Raw genomic sequence first — 23,484 nt, forward strand, 5'->3', positions numbered from 1 at the left:
CTTCCTATGTTCCCTCAGGAAAGTGCAATGTCTGTCTTGAACAGACATTGGGTAAGGCAGACAAATGGGGCTTTGTCTGATGAGTCCATCTTAACTGGCCTTGACAGTCACTTCCTGGGAAGAAGAAACAGTTCAGGCTGATGACTATGACAGATAAATGTACAAGAAAGCTTGCAGGATAAGTGAGATAAAACTAGATGAAATTGGGAGTGTGCAGATACATATTCCAACATGTTGCAGGCCCAAAAGAACATAGGGATATAGTATTATGTATTTCTGCTTGCTATCCAGGTGGTAATGATCAGTGTTCACGTGGTAGCGGCTTTGTCTTTCATAGTTCTTTATAGTCCTGTAGTGCAGATGTCTTTCCCAAGGCCTTAGAAAGTTCAGATGTTTTAAGAGTCTTTTAGTGGAATTGCTGAATCTGGTTTTCATTACAAAAGACTCCACAGATGCCCTTTTTAAACTTTTGCACTTGGTGGACTCAGACTGCTTCCCAAACATATATATTTTTTCTTTTGGCTATCACATTTAGCAGAGAAAGTGGTAAATTAATGACAGGTGCATAGATTTGGAGAACTACCAGCTCCAGAGTCATTATTAAAATAGCCTATTTGTTATATAGGGAGGTTTAGTTGTTCATATCAACTTTAATATAAATCTGGAAGTATTCTCTGAGTCAGTACAATCCAATCTTAGCCATAACCACAATATTGGAATAAATAGTACCAGAGTGCTTGAAACTGATGCAAAGAACACCAGTAAACTTTCCTTTTCTAGGAATAGACTTGGCCCTACCAATAGATTTTGTTTAGAGATTATGTGTCTCCTGTGCAATATTTACCCCAGCTCTTCACAGTTTATCCTTGGAGAGGAGGAGGGAGAAAGGGGAATGTTAGGAAAGGGGGTTGGGTTGCAGTAGCTGGCTTGAGTTGTGCCTCATTCCTAATGGGCCTTATGAAGCTTTCCCATTTTCATTATCTAATCCATTGCATCGCTGGAAGGAAAGTCTTTTCAAATGTAGGTCATTCTGCTCATCGTCCTGCCTTATTTGCCCCAAACAGGAGGACAGCAAATCTGAGTTACGAGAACCAAAACTGAACCTAGTCCTTGTCAGTTTTCTGTTTCTGAGCTGAAGATATTTTTAGTGCTTAAAAAATCTCAGATGGATAAATTTCTGTAGTTTGCTCACAAGTAAGTCATAACAGCTGCATCACTTTATTGAAAATTGGCTCCAAACAAACAAACAAAAAAATTCAAGGCTGGGATATTTCTATGCCAAATTTCACCCTGGAGTGAATCTTTATAACTTATAAACTCCTGCCGTATATAATGGAAATTCTGACAGATCCTTATCTATTTCATAGCAAACAGTACTACTGCAATACTTTAGGGGGAAGAAACACATTTTCTTTTTAGCTGCCTTCATCTCATGACTTAGCTATTTTGGTTGTTCTTGCAGTTTTTTCCCTAAGTGTTCAAGAAAATCACTGTACTCCACTCTCTGATGTATGCTATTATTAGATATCTTTGACTTCTAAAGAATAATGCTGCAGTGGTCCTGTACTGTATATAAGATACATTGACTGGATTAATATATTCGAGCATCAGATGTAAATATTCATTCTGTCACCTTTTCTTCATTCTATCCCCTAAGAAGTTTCCTTGGATATACATTTTTGTTCAATAGATATGGTTCCATTTATTTTTCCTTTTGCCATTGAGTACTTTCTAAGTTATTTCAGGCCTTTTATGAATGATATTTGACCAAAAGATAATACAGAGACCTTCACAATGTATAATCCCTTAGACTGAGGAGAGATTATTCAGTGAAAGGAAATTCATAGTGTGAGTTCAGCATCCACAGCATGCTACACAGAGAGGATCTCTGCATTGAATATGAACAGGGTGATGAAGGAGAAAGGGCTTCTCTAATGGACAAGGTAGAGGAAATGTGTGTTTCCGTGAATCCAGTGCATCACTAGAGAAGACCTTTCTTTTCCAGTTCACATTTCAGAATTTCACCACTGCACTATGCTATCCAAATTTTGAAGAAGACCATAAAATGAGAAGATTGCCCTATTGATTGTGAATATAAGATTATGAATAAAGAGCAAAACTGTTGGGCACAGATTTAGAGGAYAGATTAAATTATTCAAATGTAACACTGATGAGATTTAGGTGTAAAACTAGATACAATTAGTGGTAAAAAAATGGCCAAAAAAGATTTCTGCTTTAAGCATTGTAGTTCAGCTTGGGAAATAGCCAAAAATGGCATAAAAATGCTTTAAGGAAAAAAATGGAAAGGACTTTTGTGAAAAGCCAAAGCAGTTGTACTGAGGTTCTACCCCTCTGAGCAGTTACTGCACGGATTCTTCTTGTCTTTCTCCTTCTTCTGTGACTGTATCAGTACTTTGACTTCTGTTGACTTGAAGATGTTATACATATATATATATATAATAGTACATATGGTTAACCTATGGTTAATAGTACTGCAGTAATAGGCCTTTTAGACAGCCAAAATACCCCTGAGAGATGTCAAAGTATTTCAGGCTTTATTTTTAAGTTGAGATAAATGATTCAGGCCAGTTTTAAGTACTTTTCTGCCCTCCTCTGAACTCAGTTCATATGGATGCACAGTAATCAAGCATTTGGCTGTACTGTTAGGTGGCTGCAAGACGTAGTCCCCATAACTTTTTAACAGTCCTTCTAAGCCACTTCTAGAAGATTCTGTGTAACATAGTAATATAAGAAGTTGGTGTGGTTTTATTAGCACTTACTTGGAGTGACCTGCATGACTCTGAATTCTGCTACTTGTGAAAAATATTCCATTTCAGAATGATGAAACATCTACACTCACTGTAATGTCATGTATTACACATTTATCATATGCATTAGAGATGACTAACCAACAAAAATTATAATGAAAATTTTGTTTTGATTGAAATGTGAGTGAAAAATGTCATCCTCCTTTAATCTGCTTATTTACTGCCAGATGCTTACTGAACAATATAATTTAATAAGTATTGTACTATTGGAAGGCTATCAGTATTGGTATTTTGATATGTCTCTGGAGTAATAGGTTCTGCATTGATTTACTGACTCTTGCTTGTTGCTGTCATTGTTTTAAAGACCATTGTTCCACTGATTGGTCCCCTGTGTTACAGAGTAGCTCCTTTTTAGTAAGTGCTGAACTGCAGGATACTTTCAAAATGTTAGATCTGACGTTGAAACTAAAATAATTGTTGGTTCCTTACCTTTTTTGTATCATTTCCAATAAATGTTTTGTTTTCTGTCCTAGGAAAACAAGATTATAAGAAAACCAGACCAATGTTAAGAGCAACAAGATTAAAAGCTGAGGCCAAGAAAACTGCACTAGGCGTAAAGGTAGAAATCCGTTTGATAGTTTACACCACCTTTCTATATATGTTGTTTCTTTTCCCCCTAGATGTACTGGGTGAATATTGATTTCTGAGAGTTATTGTWTATGACACTTCAAAATCTAAGTGGAATGCCATTATCTAAAATATTTATGATAGATTGCTTTTACTTAACCCTAAAATAACTAGAATAGCTGAAACACTAAAAGATTTTATGCAGTCCATGTCCTTGTTTTGGTGCATACTTACATTAATGTCGATAAAATATTTTATGCTTAGGAAGTGGATATTTTCAGAGAACCACTGTATACACACAAAAAAATGCTTTCATGATTTTATACAGTTATAAAAATGACAATAAACGTCTTCCTTCCGCCTCTTCCTATCTTATGCCCAGGAGTAATTTAAAGACAGGGCTGTTAAGTATTGGTAAATTCTCAGCACTATTATCTCAGTTGACAACCTTGTATATTGCCTCTGACTGGAAAAATGGTTGGCTTAACAAACACTGAAACACCTAGAAAGCTACTGAAATTTATTTTGGAAATATTCTTCAGGTGGGTGTAAAGTATGATAATGACTAATTAATCATGGCAGTGAATATTAACAAGGAGGACAAATATGAATATTCTATACTATCTCCTACCCAACATGTCACCATAATGGGAATTTGGCTGAACATACATTGTTTATTTAAGTTGCATCTAATATTTTTCCCTGAAACTTATTTTTTAATCAAACTAATATGGAATTAACTTGGCAGCCAGAGTAAAAAACATGCAAAATTAAAAAAGTGGATCAAATACCTGGCTGTTCTAGTGAAAGAAACTTCAGAAATGTTAAAAGGAGAACATGTTCTTCTTTCTGGCAGATGAGAAAAATAAATTTTTTCAAGTTATAGCTTATAGCAAATGCCAAGGTATTACTACCAAGCTGTAACAGCTGTTGAGCTGCCAGATGATGTATTTGGTTGTCTTCCAGAATTTGCTATTATAATCACGAAACAGTGCTTTCTTTTTGCTCCTGATTGCTGATCTCGATCAAGCATTACTGTGCGATGCATTCTGTTTTCACAACATAATCTCCTCAGTTAGTGCTGTGTGTCAGGTTTTAATGAGAAAAAGTAGATTGCCTTTTTTGTTTAAAGGATAGATTATTAACCTTTTGAGTTCAATGTTTTTTCCTTCCTTATTAAATTTTACTTTTTCTTTTCATTTTACTTTCAATGACATGACCTTTTAAAAGTGATGTTCTACTTGGAGACTTTTACTGTACAGCTTAGTTCTATAAAAATATGAAGTTTTTTCTGCATATCTTTTACAAGAGAGAAAAATATGAAACTTGATCCTTCAAAATGTATTTTGTTCTGGGTTTTTTTGTGTATAATTCTTCCTTAAAAAAGATAGAGAACAGGTAAGCTTACATATAATCGTATGTATAATGAAAAATCAAATGTTAATGAATACAAAAAACAACAACAATTTATTTTGTACAGATTTGTTCCTGCATATTATAGCAGAATGCCCGCTTTGTTCTAGTTAAGAATGATTTTGCTATCAATGTTCACTCGTGCTCACATGGTCATGGCATGTGGTGTTTTCTGGAGTTCAGTTAGTTGCAATGTTCTAGATTTGCAATTCTGCCTCTGCCCTCTAAAAAAAGGGGAGGGGGGAAATCTTTAAGATATTGTCTTCTGACTGTAAGATTTTTTCCACATGTGAGCCTTAAAATATGATTCTGATCATCCTCAGACTGATCACAGTCATTTGCTTTGCTTCCTAATTGCCAGGGAAAGCTGACAGAGCTGAAGCAAAAGGGAAGGTGAGTTGGGCACCTTTCCCTGCAGGGAGATGCTTGTGGAGGAAGGAAAACGGAGCCTTTATGAGTCCCCCTGCACTTAATGCAAACAACCCCAGATTTACTAAATGTTGCAATACTTTCACCGGAATATTGACAATCCCTATAGAATAAAACTGTGCACTTCTCCTGACAGAAACTACAGTGCGCAGCACTGACATGCGGCATATTTAATGTCTCAGGGTGAACTTGCGCCTCTTCTCACCTCACAGCGACAGCTCTTCCAACCTGCTCCATCACTGCAGTGCAGTACAGCGATACCGCGGGTAGTGCAGGCACCTGGGGTCTCTGCAGATAAATCACTCTCCCTAACCCAGCAAAGGCTGCTTTGAAACATGACTTCTGTGTCCCTGTTGGTAAACCCTGTAACCTCTCCCCCTCTCTCAGGCAGGGTTTATTTTGGTCAGACCATTGTTAAGTTCCTCCATCTGTCCAAGAGCAAACTTCTTATGACAGATACATTCATCTCCAACACCTATCCCAGGTACTTCTATTTTGTCTTCCGGATAAATTTAGAAATAAGAATTTGCTGAACTCTCCTATTTGTTTTGACCCCAGGGTACTAAACCATTCTTTATGTATGTGGTTCCCAGAAGAGACAGCAGAATTAAGGTCCCTTTGGGTTATATAAATTTACGAAACTATTTTGAGGCTTAAGTGTGCATTACTTTTATTGTTTGTTTCCTAATATTCAGAGCTTTGAGTGTGTCTGAGCTTGTCATTTGGTAAGGTATAGGGTACTATCATCACTTCGCATTAGCAAAGATTCCTGATGGTGATAAGTAACATGATTCACCTTTCGAAGGGTGGGATTTTAGTCTTGTTATAGGATGTAGCCCTGATTCTGTACTGTTACGGTTGATTACCTTCAATTTGTGTTGAGGAAAAAAAAAACTTTTAAGACACATGCGGTGTAATCTGTTGACAACACTTCAAATAACCTCAGAAATGTCCAAGATTCTTGACATATCTTTGAGAAAGCACATACATATGTGTATTTACCTTTTTTTTTTTTTTTGCTTATCCTGGTTTCCAAACATGATGCAGTATACAGTCTTTCAAAATACATTATCATTTCCTTATAAAAAACTAAGTTGCAGATAAAAATATTGTAGGGGAAATATATCCTTACCACACATGTGGAAATACAAGCTYTAGAAAAGAGGACTATTTTTATAACTATAATTCTGTGAAATATCTAACACAGTAAGTACCATGTTGTGACTTAATATTTTTAGTGTCCATTAATATCTCTAGAGCTGTTTTGCATCAGTGTCCTAAAGAGCTTATATTTATGGGGAGAACAACCACTGGCTATAAGCTAAGACTTGATGTAGTATTTAGGTAAAAGAGAAGAGGATTGTAGAACTTTGAAGGGGTATTAGTCATCAATATCTATAAAGATAATGAAATTCCACTGTTGTGTATTTCACCATAAGAGCTGACAACATGGGCTTAAAAAAAGGCCCTATAAATGACATAAAACTTTTCAGAACCAATCCCCTGGAGATCCTTCACATTTCATCACTGGCATACTAATTAGCTTGTCTTGTCAAACTTTGATTGCCTTGTCATTTTAATGCAGGGTTTAAAGTAACAAAGTTTCTTTCAGTCACTGCCATTTAGTACTTTTTAATTTCCCCAAAGAGAGATTTTATCTGTGTTGATAATGTCAGAGAAGCAACTAAGCACTAATAACTATCAAAAGATAGTTCAGGCAGGGTGACCATGCCAGCATTCAGGGTGTAATATTTGTTCTGTAAATATGTTTAAAAATCCAATATTGTAACAGAGTTATTGTGCTGGCTGTGTTTGTACACGTGGCACTAATGCAGACAGCACCAAAATAGATGGTGTCTCTTGGAAAAGTAGGAGCTCTGTCTTGAGAAACAAGTCTGAGAGAAAGCTGTAGGCTCTGTTTTTCCCAGTGTTTGGATAAAACAAAATTCTTTTGTACCAGGACCAGAAAGGGAGCCTCTGAACCTTCTTTGTGTGGTTGTTTTGTTGTCCCACGGAGCTCGTGCTTGTGTCATCATTCCAGGAGCTCCACCTGGTTGTGTGTGCCTTGGCAGCAAGGAGTCTGCGCAGTCAGCGGCAACTCAGTTCTCTGTGGATGAAGGAAGGGATGTCCATGTGAGGGCAACAAGCAGAAAATGTGTTGAGGAAGGTGAAAATTCAGCCCCATGTAGCTGGAGGGTTGTATGCCCTGATCATTAGTAGAAGCCAAAAGTAATGGGAGTTCTTGGGGACATTTTTTTTAACAGGCTGCAAGAATGAATCAGTGGTCCATGGAACAGATGATGAAGTTTTCTCTCTTGTTGAGAGGTAGACACAAGTCTGAACAGTAGTATTTTACACCCACTTTCAAAGACATAAATGACTACAGAATACCAGTCCATAGAGAATTATTAGCTATGTAATACATTTATTGAGCTAAGGGAAAAATGTTTTCTAAAAAAGTGGGATCTTACTGACTGTCATTGTTTTGCATATCTATTTAATCTATTATTTAGCTAGCTACTTCACTATGAAGAGTCTATCTCATCTGGAACAAGTTATGTATGAATAGATAACAAAACATTCCTGGTGTATTTTGGCAAAGAGTTTTCTCTGATTTCATGCTGTTTGTAATCTGCTAAGTTAGTGAACTCCATTTTCCAAGATATGTTGGGAATATAGTTTAACAGCTTTGTAGAAATTAAGGCCACAAGGGACTATTAAATCATTTGATCTGGCCTCCTATATGTCACAGGTCATAAAATTTCATCCAAATACCTTCTGGGAAGCCCAAACACTTCAGTAGGGCCAAAGTATTTGGGTCTTCAAACCAATCCATGTGCCTCACATAAAGAACAGGGCAGTTTAATGTGCCATCAGTGAACAAGGTGTGATATTCCTAGTGATCCCAGCAGTCAGACTATGTTCCCTGACATTGAGATGGAAGGAAAAAAAAAAACAAACAAAGACATAAAACAAATCAGGTTGCTCCCACCTGACCTGGCCTGACCTGTACACATAAGTACAGTGATCAGATCCTTTGAGCATGAGTAATCACATGCTTTAAGCATGTGAACAAGATGCACCATGCAGAAGCTTAGGAGGATTTTCTGTACCATCTCGGAATAATAGTCCATCTTTCTCGGCTCTGGTGTCTACTTGTGGTCAATTGTGGCCGATTAAATGCATGGACTCAAGACATGGTGCATCTTGAGACATTTATTGTTTGTTTCTGAGCATACTTAAAAGGTTAGCTGCTTCAGCGGTTTCACAGACACACTTTGCTAAGCCAATCATCATGCAGATTATGTCCCAGGTAGCCAATCATTACACCGATCACGCACGCAGCAGTCATGCCTTGTACCTTGCTACTTGTTTAGAAAAGCTGTCTTGCCCTTAACCTTGGTTCCCACTGGCTTCTGCTAGTTTATCTGTACTTTCTCARKAKRTATYATTCCCAGCTGCACCGGTGTCCTTGGGTATGTTTGTCTGAGGCTCCTGTTGCTTGCTACTTGCAACTTTCCACCAGTTTAACCCTGTCATGACCCTCCACAGCCAATCTCTAACACTTCAAAGGATAGCTGAGGAAAAAAATGTCCAACAACAAAACCTCAAGTCCCAGAAATTAAATCAATACAGTTGGAGGGAATTGGAGGGAATTCTCTTTGGAAGAGAAGGAAACTCTTCTTCTGATCCTGTATAGAAAAAATCTGTATAGAAAAGCACTGAAGCATGAGCTGTCATTATTTTTAATAAGCTGGAGGTTCAGAGTATAATATTGACAATGTAAGCAATCCCGTTCTTCCCGTTGTCCCGAAGGAGGGGAGTAATCTGGAGGGCTGAGTTCACAGACTCCCAGGCCAGCAGCCAGGACCTCCTTTTCACACACGCTGAAGCTGGAGTATTCTTCCCAAAAGTTAAATCAAAACATACTTTTTTGAGAGGACTTGCCTTAAAAGACTCACAGCCATGGTAAGTCCATAATCCCCCCAACAAGTAATTCAAATGTTCCATCATCCTTCCTCCTGGGAAATCACATTTTATTTCAAGGCTGAACTTATTTCAAGGTGTACCTGGAGGGGTCCTTGTAAACAAGATCAGACTGTCTTGACAAGACTGATTGACAAGATTGTCTTACTTAAATACAGGTATATGGCATATATAATCATATGCCGTAACCAAACTACCTCTAATTCTTCTTTATGATAAACAAATTACATTGAGCTCCTGTAGCTTGGCCATGTAAGGCTTGTTTTCCAACCTCTGATCTATTTTAGTGACCTCTTCTTGAACTTGATCTTGAGGCATGATTTCTAGCACTTAACATAATATACCTAGTGATGATCTTACTAAAACCAATCTTTTCCCTACTGGAAATCCCCTGTTTGCTTATTCAGAGATCACACTGAGGTAGTGCTTATCCCTTAAATCCAAAGAACATTTTAGAGTCAAAGTTTTTCAAGGCAGAGCCCCCTCCTTTGTAAGTACTGTCTACATTTTTGATATCTGTATATATTATCTTGCATTTAGCTAGAATGTTCATGTTCCCAGTCTTTAAATTTTGGGAAATGATATATGCTATTTAAATGTACATACTAGTAGTTGGTGAAATATTCTACTTGTATAAAGCAAACATAAATGTTTCATGATTCTTTGAACCAGAAAGCTTTTTCTTTTTTGAGTTGTGGATTTCTTTTTGCCCGTTACAAGATATTCTAGCTACCTTCATTAGGTGTAGAATGTACTGTGTTAAGGAAGTAAACATCCATTTTTAAGCGTATTTTACTGAAACTCTAAAAATTGGACACACTGAATGTCCACATAAAGTCTTCTAGTTAGAAATTACACATGGGAGAAAGGTTTATTGTGAAGTCCATGTATATCTATTTTTTCCCCAAAAGACAAGTATCTTTGGTCAGTGTCATTTGCTTCTTTTCATGCCTTTTCAGAAATGACTAGGGATWGTTCAGCATTTCAGAGACAGAAAATTGTGGTGCTTTTTCACCAAGTTTTAATAAGATGTCAGATAAAAAAGGTATCATTCTCTTTGGGAGGACAATAAAAAATAAATATGTAAAAAATCTGAACATTTCCTGAGAATATGGTATTTCTCTATATATGTGTTATACAATATTGTCTTACCCAGTGTCCAGATTTGTGTTATTATAGCCAATATTTTTTCCTCATTTTTTCATCTCCTGATTAATCTCATTTAGATCCCAACTCTGCAACTTGCTCCATCAGGGTGAATCTGAGGACATTAGCTGAAAATTTCAGCCTGAGAGAAATAAAAATAATGAAAATGAAAGGAGAATTAAATCTACTTTATGCCATAATGGCATGTGTTTCTTTATGGAAAAGTTTCTGAGAAACTTAACAAAGATGAAGTCAGTATGGTTCTACAGAAATTATTGTAAATATAAGAGAATATAATAGAAAATTATGTTCCTTTTAAAGGCTTGTTTGACTGTATTTTGGAATTTGAGAGCAAGGATATTATTTTCTAACATTCTATACCATGTTATAAAAGAAAAAATAGAAAAAAGCCCTGTGATCATTTTAAGTTTATTTCTATAGGACTTTTTATATATGAGTTAATTATTCATGGTGAAATCCTCTGAGTAAATGGATTTTGCAGAGGGATGATAGGGATGATCCATAAAGTGCAAAAGAAAGGGAGCTATATATGCAGAGCAGGGAGTATTTTAACATTTCATTTCTATGCATGGCTTAAAATACAAATAGTGAAACCCGAGAAGTATAAAACAAATTAAAATGACAATATGTACTATTGTTGGAAAAACAGTACAGTGGTGTAGTGTTTCATTTGCTACTTACATTGCAAAATTTATGTTTATAAAAGTTCATAAACTGGATGTAATTCTTAAGAGACTGCACAACCCTAGCTGAAAGCCAGGTGTCCTTCGTTAGATTTTTGCTACTCTGCCTTCCTAAATAACTCAATATTAAGGTTCTTGCATAATTCTCAAACCTGGAATTTCGATATGCTTACATCCATAAGCCCTTTCACTCTTGGGGTTATTAGATATTGGTCCATCCACGCACTTCCTAATACCGGCGTAAGGAAAGTAGTAATGTTATCTCAGTGTTATGCATGGTAAAAATTAGGCAGAGACAAATTAAAAGAACTACTTCAGTCAGAGCAGTTATTGGACAGCCTGAGAATAAAATAAAAAATTTCCCAGTTCCAATTTCTAGGGAACAAATCTTCAGTGTAAACATTCCTCCAAATTCTGCTCCTTTTACCATGAATTTTGTAAGGGAGACTGGGCAGAAGGGAGAACAAAGAGGAACTAATTGTAAAGTAGAAAGCATGGCGAGCATGGCACCCAAACAAGGGGAAAGAACTTGGTAATACTGGAATGAATTTGCTCTCTGTGTCAAGTGTGAACGGTGCCTGCATTGTAGGGTTTTGTCGTCCACTCTCCTGAGCAGATGGAGCTTGCAGTTGTATGTCACTTGTTTATTACATCCTCTTAAGATTAGTAGCTGTGTGGCCAGATGGGTCTGGGAGCACAGCTGTGGATACAAGGAAATAAATGAAACCTGTCTGATGCTGCCATGCCCTTTTGTGAGATACTGACGTGTTGCAACTGCCACAAAGCAAAAATCACTTTCCTTTAATATGTTAGTGAATTAGATGTAATTTCTTTTTTTTTTAATCAAATCATATAAAATCAAGAGAATAAGGTTCAAAGGGTGATATAATTCTAAGAGGAAATTGTATTTAAAATCTGTAGCAAGCAGCCTCAGCAAATGTACAGGAACAATTTTAATGTGTTAAAATAAATTTAAAATACATATCAGTTAATCATCCATGTAAAATATAAAGCAAAGGTTTATACAGAACAAAGACTCATGTAGAGCACACGCCAACTAGGCAGTAGTATTTCAAAGTTTATTAGATGGCATATGTTGAATTATTGATCCAACATTCTGATAAACTATATAATGCATTCATGTAAATGCAAATGAAATGCTGTTCTATAGAAGAATGCCAGATTATGGGCTAGACTTTAAGAAGTGAAGCTAACACAGTTTTAACTCCTTCATGGCAGTGGACACAGAAAGTAAGCCACAAAACTACCATGAATCTGGAGATATCTGCTTTAGGACACAATGAATGACACAAAAGGGGGTCAGATTCTCTCCTCTGACTGAAAAGGGTGCCTAAGTGTCCAGGTCATGCGTAGACAACTCCATTCAGTCCCACTAACAGAGTTGATTCGACGTAGCATGTTCTGTAGCAATTCAAATTACTTACTGTACACTCAGCTGTTTTTCTTGTCTCCTTTTACATGTATGGGTGGATTGTTTTGATGAAGATGATTTGTAGTTTAACATGAAGCTGAGATTCTGAGGAGGTTTTCTTGCTTCTTTTTGTGGAAGGAAGGTGGTTGGGGAGGACTGTTCCTTTTGAGAACCCCACTGCATGATTTTAAGAATACACTATGATGATAGATAATGAAGCAATGCATGTTTTTAGCTGTGGAAGTGGCAGTTTCTGTGAACTGAAGGAACATATGGCCATTTCTCAAAATTATATTTCTTCTTTCATTGTCTAACAAAATGAGAGTCGACACTGCAGCAAGTGTGCTGTGCTTTCCAGGAAAATGAAAACTTAAAAATCGGAAACACTGTGACTTTGAAAGAAGTCGTGTTTTAAAGAGGATATCATACGATGATTTATTATATCTGAGATCTAAAGTTGAACTTAACGTGGTCCAGCCTTAAGACAGAATATCATGATAGACAGTCACATAATGAATATGACGTTTAGTACAAAAACATTTTTCTGCTTCTGAAAACTGCTATAAATCATGTACACTTTGCAAGACTTTTATATTAATTAAGAAAGATGCAGCAAGTTGCAATATTTTATGGGAAGAGAGGCAAGTGCAAGTGCAGATTGTGGTGCTTTTTACTTTATTGCAGTAAGGAAGCAGGAAAAGTTTCACCCCATTCTGAAGGATTTTGTAGATCCATATTAGAGCATGCCAGGAGGTTGGGAGGTAGAAGTATTGATTTTCATTGACTTCCACCATACTGTGTTTGCTTCATTAAAAAATTACAAATTTGTTGGCAAAAAGCAATAACATATTGCTAGAAAACATAAAAATTCACAGTGTAAATTCATAATTTGAATTTGTATTCAAAACTATGGTTTCACAAATTCTGTGTTTTCTTTAAAAAAAAGAGTGGCATAATAAATGGACATAAGAGCTGCTATTTCTGGGTCATATCAAAGATTTTTTAGCCAAATATTCTATTTCTGACAGTATATCAGGCTCACCAAAATCTTTATTAAGTGAATGAATTTTATAACATTCTGAATGGCGATCACAAAGAAGAAATCATTAAAATAGCAATGAGTTATGTAAAGTATACATGTCTGATGAGAAGTTACATTGATGTGTATTATACAAGAGAAGTAACATTTATTCCTTATTTATCTGAAATTATGATACTATTTCTAACATTTTTTGTTTTAATTTTTTTTCTCTCATTTCTACAGGAAGTTGCCCTTGTCCTTGCAGCTATATTGGTATTTTTGTTGGCTTTCTATGCTTTCTTTTATCTTAACATTTCCAATGAAGTTGACCTTGATCTGGATCCAGATGAAAACTAGCAGATGCAATGAATCTATCATCAAGATTTCTTCAGCTGGAACAAGACTACATAGGAACACACAGTCCCTTCACTGTGAGACAATAAATGATGCCATTTCTTGCGGTCCAAAATCATAAGAAAATTTTGCAATATGTCAGTCACTTTCACATTCCAGCTCTCCAAAATACGGGAAGAATACTTGCACCTAGCAAGCATATTTGGTTAACACCAAAGCCAGGAGCCGCAGTACAATATATGAAGTTTATTGTTTACATTATTTTTTCTCAGGCAGAGAACTTTGATGTCAAAAGACAGGTGCTACTATTATAATGGGTATTGATGCTGACTTCCCAGGAGAAGAGTCTGCCTTGACTAAATTTAGGAATCAAAGCTTCCTAATAGCCAAATTAGGTTCCTCTTCCTTTCCCAAAAGAAAGCAGAAATACCAAATAAAATGTCTTTTCTTGATTTGTATTTAAAGTATATAAAAAACCTCTCATTCTTTCTCTCCCTTTTTATCTTTCTTGTACATGTGTGCACACATGCGCACATGCACAAAGACAGAAGAAATCGTAGGAAAAAATTATCCTTTTAGAAGCAGTCTGTCACCTCCTATATGGACTTAATTTTATGTCATCCCAGATTCTGTGTGCCCGTATATCTACAGTAATCTTTTTCATTCTTTTGCCAACTGTTCAGCACACATGTGTTCTGTCAGAAATGGCACCTGGATGACAGAAGCTCTAACATTCACATATGCCTCTGAAACACAGTTCTTTGCCTCCTGTGCTGTCTGAACTAGTGTAAATAGAAAGTTCAGTCACTGTTGATTTTAATTAGTGTATTGCTCTATTATTATGCTCTATTATTATTTAATTATGCTCATCCTGCTGGTTGTGGTATCAGCTTGCTCTACCTGTTAAGGGGATGTTGTAAAAATTTGCTTTCCAGTTATACAATCATTTTTATCATCAAACTAATGCGAGAAGTTGTAGCTACTGAGAAACCTTTTCCTGTGCATACTTCTAATGATTGGAAGAATGTTGGCTGAATGACATCCTTTAGTTCCTGCAAAGTACCTTTCAGAATATGCAGTGTAGATAACATTTCTGATCCCTTTGGTAAAGAACCACAAGCAACTTGAAAAAGTAAGTATGTTAAAGCAGTTGCAGGGAGCTGTAAAATTCAGGCTTTATTCTGTTCTGCTTTGGCTTTGGCATATTTCTGGACCTGTGACTGTAAAGGTTCTGTTTTGTTTGTTTTAAAAACATGGTCAGTCTTTCTCTAGTTCTGATTTCTCTTATTTTGATATCAAGAAGAGCATTGAGCCATTGGTGCTGAGTATGACAAGAGACTTGCCCAGATTTTCTTCCAGAAAAGTTATCAAAATTCTGAAATTCTATTAGCAAACTAGCCTTGAGGCATCTTTGATATCAATTTCAGGTTAGATTGAAGCTGAAGATTATATTTACTTGCAGCAAAGGCATTTACTGAGCTGTTCCAGAAATGCATGACTTACTTAGATTTCATATAGTGATTTTGGAGACAAAGGGATACCAAATCATAGCAGAGATTATAATGTAAAAAGATATTTGTTTTAAATTGACACAGTCCCATTATCACCACTTAAGGAACTTAGATCAATGCAGTTAATTTTTAAACCATATAGTAATTATAACCATATACATTATGAGTCTCTAAGGATACACTTCTTATCTGTCATAATACTCATTCAACTTATGTAATGCAAAACAACTCCTCTAGAAATTTGGAGTACAACAGCCTTCCAAGAAGAAGATGAAAGAGATGTACACACATATATGTGCATATATTTCTCATTTTTTTAATTATGACTATTACAGGCACAAAATCCTAACATTTATACATTTGTATGACTTACAGTCCCCTAATACTCATATACACAACCAAATGCTTAGCAACATATTGCATTTATGGTGAAGCATTTCCTGACACGTGGCCTGCCTTTCAGCAGAGAGAAAAGCATATCGCAAGCTGTCTTTCTGGATGTGACATGCCTTTCATTCACCAGTGCCACACCACATGTCACAGAAGCTACAGACCTCTCCTTTTACTTTGCATGAGCAATTTCCTTTTTCCATAAAATGCTGGAAGGATTGTTTTGTTAATGTGTGCATGCTGCACTGTGGGTGATGTGCGGTATGAGAAGTATGTGCTGTTACCCCCTTAATGCAGGTTCTCTAATAACTTGTGTTCTATTTCTGTTTCATTAAAAAGTGGGCTATTCTTAACATCAAATGAGAACATGAAGTTACTAGAACAAGAACATATCATTTTCCACATATTATGACTCACAGACAAAATCCAAACCATGTATATGAGTGAATGAAGTATCTTCACTGGTTTGTGGCTCATCAGTGCACATTGCCGTCGAGTGCTACAGTTTGCAATTTTCTATTGGCTTCATTTAGGTTATGTTTTTTCATTTATATGAAAGATATTCTTATGTAACCAGAAACCTTCCTTTTGCCTAGCTAAACTGGATAGACTTCTGTTCCATGTACATAGTAATACATGGTAAATATTGCAGCAAATACACCCTTTCTCTTATCAGTATACTATTTTTAATGGCACTGTGTCAATAGTTTTGTAAAGATAAAACCCGCCACATTTCATCAAACTATGCATCCTTGTTTTTCTAAAAGGCATAAGCATGACAATGTTAGCAACGAGGTTGGATTCTGAGTTTACTCACGTTTATCTTACTATGATTCCACTGAGTTCAGTGAAATTACTCCTGATTTACTCTAAGGGAAAATCAGAATCCAGTCTGCAGTTATTTCTGCTTTCTGGAGGACTGCAGTGTCCATGCCTGCTATTTGAAAGTGGAGACTGATTTTAATCTTGCAAACACATTGCTCGTTTTGCCCTTGTTTATATCTGAGATTGAAATATGCCTCTTGGTTTTTAGAACAATTTTCTTTATGTGAGTTGCTCAGTATCTGTTTTAATAATAAATGGATTTCTACTATTTTTGTGCTCTTATTAGTGTGGAATGTGTCACACTGAATTATATGTTCATTTGAAAGAWCATTAAAACAATCTGGACAGCACAATATTCAAGTTTTAGCAGTGATGCTTACGTTTTTAGAATATTTGGACTAGTCTAGGCAATTCCAAGCCCTAAGCTCATATTAAAACTGAGTGTAGTCTATGAATACTTTAAAGACAATAAAGAAAACTTCCCTTGGCATCCTATCTAATACCAATATAGCAGTTCTTTCTTGAGAGAAAGTTGTTCCCTGTAGCTCCCACCAACTTCAGAAGGATTGGCTTTCAAGGAAGGATTGCTGATCAAATCATTTACACAGCAGCTTTTTTCAAGGCCATTCACCTCTGGGGACAGAGTAGACTTCAGTATTGTTGCTGCCCTCTGCTTGTGGAGTAAAGTGAACTCCTTTCTAGCAGAGATTGCCTAGGAGGTGCCTGTGCTGGGCCCTCTCACTACGGGCAGGAACGGCTGCCTCTGGTTCCTCCAGGAGTGTCTCCACCAGTCCCCCCTGGAAAGGAAGGAACAATAGCCATCCTGCAGGGATTTTGTGCAGTTAATCTTTCTTCAGTAGTTTTTCTTTTCCTTTTGGTAATACAGAGGCAGACCCACCATGTAGACCATCTCAGGACAGAAGCCTCAATGCTTTTATTAGTGCTGCTGGTGAACATTGCCAAGGGAAGGCTTTAACTCTATTTCCTATAGCCCATAAATATATTTTACTTGAAGTTTAGGAGACATGTTAAGTGTTTCCCTGATGGACCCTAGAGATATATTTAAACTTTTGTTGAAGAAGGCTTTATTTAAAGTTCACTGTTGCATGTCATATAGACATCATGTGATTTGGGATATGTCATAGCTTCTTCCATTCATCTAACCAACTGTAGCAGTGGTAACAAGTACACTGCAAGATGATGCAACACCATGTAACTGAGAACATATGCAACATGAGCAAACTTCTCTGCTTAGGTTTTTAGTGTAATCTAGAATACTTGACCTAACAAGTTGTGTTTGAAAACAAACAGCTTTTAAACAATCCTATTCAATGAGGGCAGAGTGGAAGCCCTACAAAAAGGCCAATCCCATCTCCATGAAAATTGCTTCCATGGAAGAGGCTTATCTGCTGACTTAGGGCCAAGTTTTGAATGCTGCCCTTTCAGGGAGGAAAATGTTGCTAGCGGCTCCCAGTAGAGTAATGATTCATTTTGCTGATACAGGATTGTGCCTGTAGGGCACAACTGAGCCCTTATTGGTGAAGGTCAAATACATTCAGGACAATTCTCTGTAAAGGATTGTACTTGAAATGCAGACTATGCAATTTAGAGTGCCAACAAAGAGGATACTATGGATCTTGATCACATTTCAAGTTTTACTTACAGTAGCATAATAATTAGTGGTGCTTATGACTAAGAAAATAACAATATGGCACATCAATAAGACAGCGGAAATTGGTGTTGGAACTGCTTCTTAAAAGATTTTGTAGTGGATTATACCTGCACTTTGGGAAATGAAGCCATGAGATGAATAAACTGGCAAAGATTGTGTGTGATCTTATGCTTACAATATTTTTCCCTGAAAGAGCCGGTGGAGATTTTTTGCAGCACTTTTCCCCATCGTCCTCTTAGTTTTCCATAATACATTCTTCTGTAGATGTATTTCTACACATTCCCAAGAGTGGAAAATATTTTTCCTAGTTTATCAATGCATTTAGTTGACAGAATACTATACTCTTCCTTTTTTTCCCCCCCTTAATCATAACAAAATTGGTGGGGAGACAGCCAAAATGTTAGGTACCAATGTCTCTCAAGCAGATGTCACACCACTATTTTTTAGCCCGTTTAAATGAATAAACATGTTAAACTGTGAAGTATTACATTTTAGATTTTTTCATTAAAAAAAATGGGACAGTCTGTTTACTGTCCTTAATTGAGACAACAATCCTGCTGGTTGCCAGTTTTGGCAGTCGTAACGATGAACTATAAATATTGGGACAAATCAACTAACTGGTGATTGTGAAGGATAGTTCAAGTAGGAGCCTCATTTTGCATGAATACTTTTTTCAGTGCTATATTTTTTCTAACTTATAATTGTTATACCGGTTTTGCATGTTAAAGCCACAAATAAATACATGACTAGTCAAAAAATAGGCTTGAGTCTGTTTTCTTCTGTTGTCTTAAAAGCAGATAAAAGCTGACAACCATGTGTCACAGACCTGTAGCACAGTTCATGTGTTACCCAAATTCTCCCCAAAAGATGTTTGTTCAGGTCCGCTACAGATGTGGGCATTATGAGATATGAAGAGCTTCATGTTGCTGAAAAACTAAGCAGAGCACAGATCTTTGGGAGTTTGCCATTTCACAGATAGATTGTAGGAATTTTGAAGAACAGAACCACAGGAGGTGAATATAGAATATGGTGACAAACTGATGTCATTCTCCTATCACAGTCTCTCTGGAAAAGAGACTGGAAGAAAACAGAACTAAAATGGGAAATTCTTTCAGGAGACAGCCACCTCACAACTCACCGTGTTACTCAAGAAGAGCTGCCTCAAATTCTCATTTTTCATAGGGCAAAAAAGGGCCGGGGGAGACAAAGAAGTCTGGTATGAAGCAGCTTCTCAGTGTATCAATGGCTCATTAATTTAAGGTATAAACTGGATTTGGGGGATTTACACAAAGTGTAGGTCAGGCTACTTGGTGCTGCCTTCATACAAAAAAATTGTCACATCATGCCAAGCTGGAGTAGGTTTGTGTGTCTGTTATTTGAGTTAAATCTAAGTGTTCTTACTAATATTGGCAATGTCGCCATTTCTTTAGACACACCTTTTTCTCCCCTGATCCTAACAGCAGAGAGGAAGGACAGGGAGGGAAATGGCATAGGAGCCCTTTTGCTGATTCTGCATTCCTGAAGCATCCTCCCGCGCTCAGTGGGGTGAAGCTGGTGTTTAGAGTTGGATTGCACTCCTGGATTGCTTTGGACAAGCTACAAAAAAGAACAGAGCAGAGCTTAACCTACGGGCCGAGTCTCCTACCATCTCTGGTGTGTGATTTGTTGCCACAAATAAATAGAAGCTGAGATGTTGAGACTTTTTACTTTTATTTATTAGGTTCTCAGGGAGGTGCCAGAAAAGTTGTTTTTGTTTTCCTTTTGAAAGTTGTTTCTGCATAGTTGTTTCACGAACTCAGTATCTGTGTGACAGCTCTCCAGTCAAAGGATGCCAGGCTCATGCCTACTGCTTTCGTCAGGAAAGCTGTGAATATTTTCCTTTTGCAAGGAGGGGCTGGCCTGCCATCTCCCCCCTTCCCAGCTGGGATAATAAGTATAATAAGACTTGCTCTGTTTGGGGAGGAACAGCAAATTGTGAAGTCAGGGAAGCTCTATTTAGCCTTTCTTGCTTGAGGAGCATTCACACTGGCCCACGTAGTGAAAGACAGTTTTTGCTTATTTGCTTGCTTGTTTTTTGATGATTTCCTTCAGCTTCTCATTTTAAAAGATGAGCTAAGATACTATGGTTTTCTACTTAAAGCAAGGCTGTTTTAACAACTGTATCAAGAGTTCTCGCTGGCCTAAGGAGCTCCTAACTGTTCATTCTTAAAAGGCAGACAGTCATATTTGTGTTTATCTGTTCATTAATCATAGCCGAATCATTCTCAAGCTGCTCTTCTCAGGCCGTACTTTACCTTTGTGCCATTGCATCTGCCCTTCAAATAATAACGGGATGTGATAAACAAAGAAGAGAGTAGAGGGGCTTCTTCAGATCATTATCAAAGCCGCAAATTCATTCGAAGTTGGGCAACGTATATGGGGAAACTTCCCAGTGTGCTATACAGATTTTTATTTTGAAGAGCAGCCCTTTAAAACCTGCTGTGCTCTTGCGAATGCCTATTTGCCAGTCTTTGCCCTTATACATGAAGACTTGTGAGTTCACGTTAAAATAAGACGTGAGTAAAAATACAGTTGTGTTATTCATGAGAATACTTCAGAAATTTGTTCTCACAGAGCAGTCATCATCTACTTTTAATTAATAGAAAAAAATGCTTTGTAGGTGATACAGTTTGGTCAAATGTACCTTGTCATTTGAAATGTTACAGAATGATAATAACATCCTTTTAGTTAAGGATTGCCTCAAAACATGAGTTACTTTTAATACGTATGACTTTTACCAAGGAATATTATGTTGAAATTTGAGAAATTCTCCCAAGAAATTTCAGATCTGTGACTAACAGGAGCAAGGGTTTCAAATTTTTCCGTGTCAGTGAGATTTATCTTCTGTATTAGAAAATCTGCAAACTGATATTATGGTGGAGTGCATAATGTTTAAAGGACAAAATAAAGAATTCTCTGGATTTAAGAATTCTCTGGATTCTAGATTTAAGAACAAAATAAATGCTCAAGCGACTCTTCACACACATTTAAACTCTCATATATATACTGATATGACTGGACTACATGAATATCAAGTGAGGAATCTACCTTATTCATGATTACTGCACCCTCAAACTTATGGTGGCAAGTGTTTCTACTACACTATATTATGTTCATATACACAGAAGAAATGTCTCTCACTTAATAAATACCTAACTACAGCAGAAGATAACTTCTCTTTTGTACATCTTAATGTAAAAAATACAGATAGGGAGAAAGAGAAATACTCCCTTGGGCATTTGGAAACAAGAATCATTCCTGCAGCATAGGTGTGCGTAAGTCTAAAACAAGTTACATTTAAAAGATAATATAAATAGGGAAAGGAAGTCATCATTGCTCTGTACACTTACAAAGGATAAAAGTAGGCCTAATTTCTTTGCAGTATATTCACCATTCCTTACAGTACAGATTTGTAGTGTAGTTTCCACAAAGCTATTATTCCCCCTACTCCACTAGTGGTTTGGGGATCATCATCACCAACTCATGAAAAACTATTTCATATTTCCCAGAACTTAAATAAGAAAATTAAGGTATCACTATTAAGCACTGAGTTATTTAGTTGCTTTAAAAGGGTCTGCTAGAGGATATGTGCAATAATGTAAAACACAAAGTGATGTGGAATTAAAAAAAAATTAAAAATGACTTCCAACTGATCGGCTACCTATCAGAGAGCAGGCCTAGGGGTCCTTTCTGCACTAGTGTTTCTCTGAAAAGCCTATAGGAACAGATCTGTCACATCCACCCATCAACATTTGTCTCAGTTACCATTTTAGTTTTCACGTGCTCTGCAAAGGATTAAAACTTCCAGGTCATTGATCTGGAGAAGGCTGGTTTTGGTATTTGCACCTAATTCGGGCCTTCTCATTTGCTCGGATCAAGGCTCCTCAAAAGATACTTTTCAGAGAGCTGCTAGCAGTTTGAAAAGAGACCACATTGCAACACCACTTAAATTTGGTGTCGCAATGAGATCAACAGAAGATGAAGATGCTTAAAAAATTACTCAGCCTCCACTGGAGCAAGAAGGGGAAGTATTTGCTCAGATTGTCTGGCAGTAGGGTACCAGATGTGTCAAACTATGTACAAAGGGAAGAGTGAGCCAGGGAAGACAGAGCTCAGGACATCAACAGGGACTGGATACAGATGTACTGCCAGATGCCACTTCTTATGCACTCCCTCCTGCAATGGCTTAAACCCAAGAAAATTTATGAGAGGACCCCAGTGAAATCTTGCTCTTGAGCAAGATTTGAGATCATGAGAAGTATCTCTTATGCTAAGGATCATGAAAAGATGATCATTTCGTTAACAGTTAAGTATTACAGGAATGCAATTGCTGAAATAAACCTTCCTTGACCTAACAGTGGGGCTTCATTTATGAATGAGGCCTGTCTTTGCAAAAATCCGAGTGTATTACAGATAACCAAACAGTCTAATACTTGTAACAGGGAATCTATGCAGCTGAATATGACATATGAAAAAAAAATTTCAGTGAGAAATATTTTAATTCTATTCCAGAGGAACTACAGAGGCCCAAGCTCTGGTGGAGGCTGAGGAAGGAATCATGTATACTAATGATGTCTGCCTCCTTTCATCATTTGCCAGCAACAGAACGACATATTTCTCCACACAGCCAACAAGAGTACTTTAATAAAATAAAACAGAATTACAAAGCACCAGGCTACCTAGCTATTCCAGTTTAGAGAGCTGTAGAAGTAAAGCTCTCAGTTCATTGAATTATAGCTTATAGAGATACCCCACTATTGCATGCCTTACAGCCAAATTTCAAACCCAGATCCACTAGCAACATTTTCATGCACTGTCAAGTTCTGTATCTCAAAAGTCTTGAGAATTACAAAGACTGTCATACATGTGAGAATTTTTGTCTTATGTTGCTCCTCTCACAAGGTGTTCCTTGACCTTAGCATAGGCAGAGAGCTTAAGTTTTCAGGCTAATGAGGAGGAAAAAGAGGATATTTTGCAAAACCTCTTCTATATGCTAGCCTTAATCATTTAGTGGCAGATAATACTGCTTTTCTTGGAGGTGGAACTGGGATAAAGTACTGTGGGAAAGATACTGTTGTGCCTTCTTTGGAAGCCAGCATCATTCTTCCACAGCACAGTGCAAAAAGCTTTGGGCCTTGAATGTCCTAGCAGAGGAATAATCAGTGA

General features: G+C 37.0%; 1 protein-coding gene across 2 annotated transcripts in view; it reads left to right on the forward strand.

The window, feature by feature from the left end:
* TRIQK (triple QxxK/R motif containing) overlaps positions 1 to 14,352 on the forward strand; it is a 58,761-nt gene extending 44,409 nt beyond the window's left edge. For both annotated transcript variants that reach the window (XR_003252831.1, XM_026061742.1), the window contains 2 exons: positions 3,302 to 3,387; positions 13,771 to 14,352. Coding sequence is in view for 1 of the 2 variants with exons in the window: in XM_026061742.1 (XP_025917527.1) it covers positions 3,302 to 3,387; positions 13,771 to 13,884 (200 nt within the window). In the remaining variant the exon portion in view is untranslated. The remainder of the gene's footprint in view (positions 1 to 3,301; positions 3,388 to 13,770) is intronic.
* The last annotated feature ends 9,132 nt before the right edge of the window (positions 14,353 to 23,484 follow it).

The sequence above is a fragment of the Apteryx rowi genome, unplaced genomic scaffold, assembly GCF_003343035.1.
Source record: "Apteryx rowi isolate R43461 unplaced genomic scaffold, aptRow1 scaffold_184, whole genome shotgun sequence".
Classification (NCBI taxonomy): domain Eukaryota; kingdom Metazoa; phylum Chordata; class Aves; order Apterygiformes; family Apterygidae; genus Apteryx; species Apteryx rowi.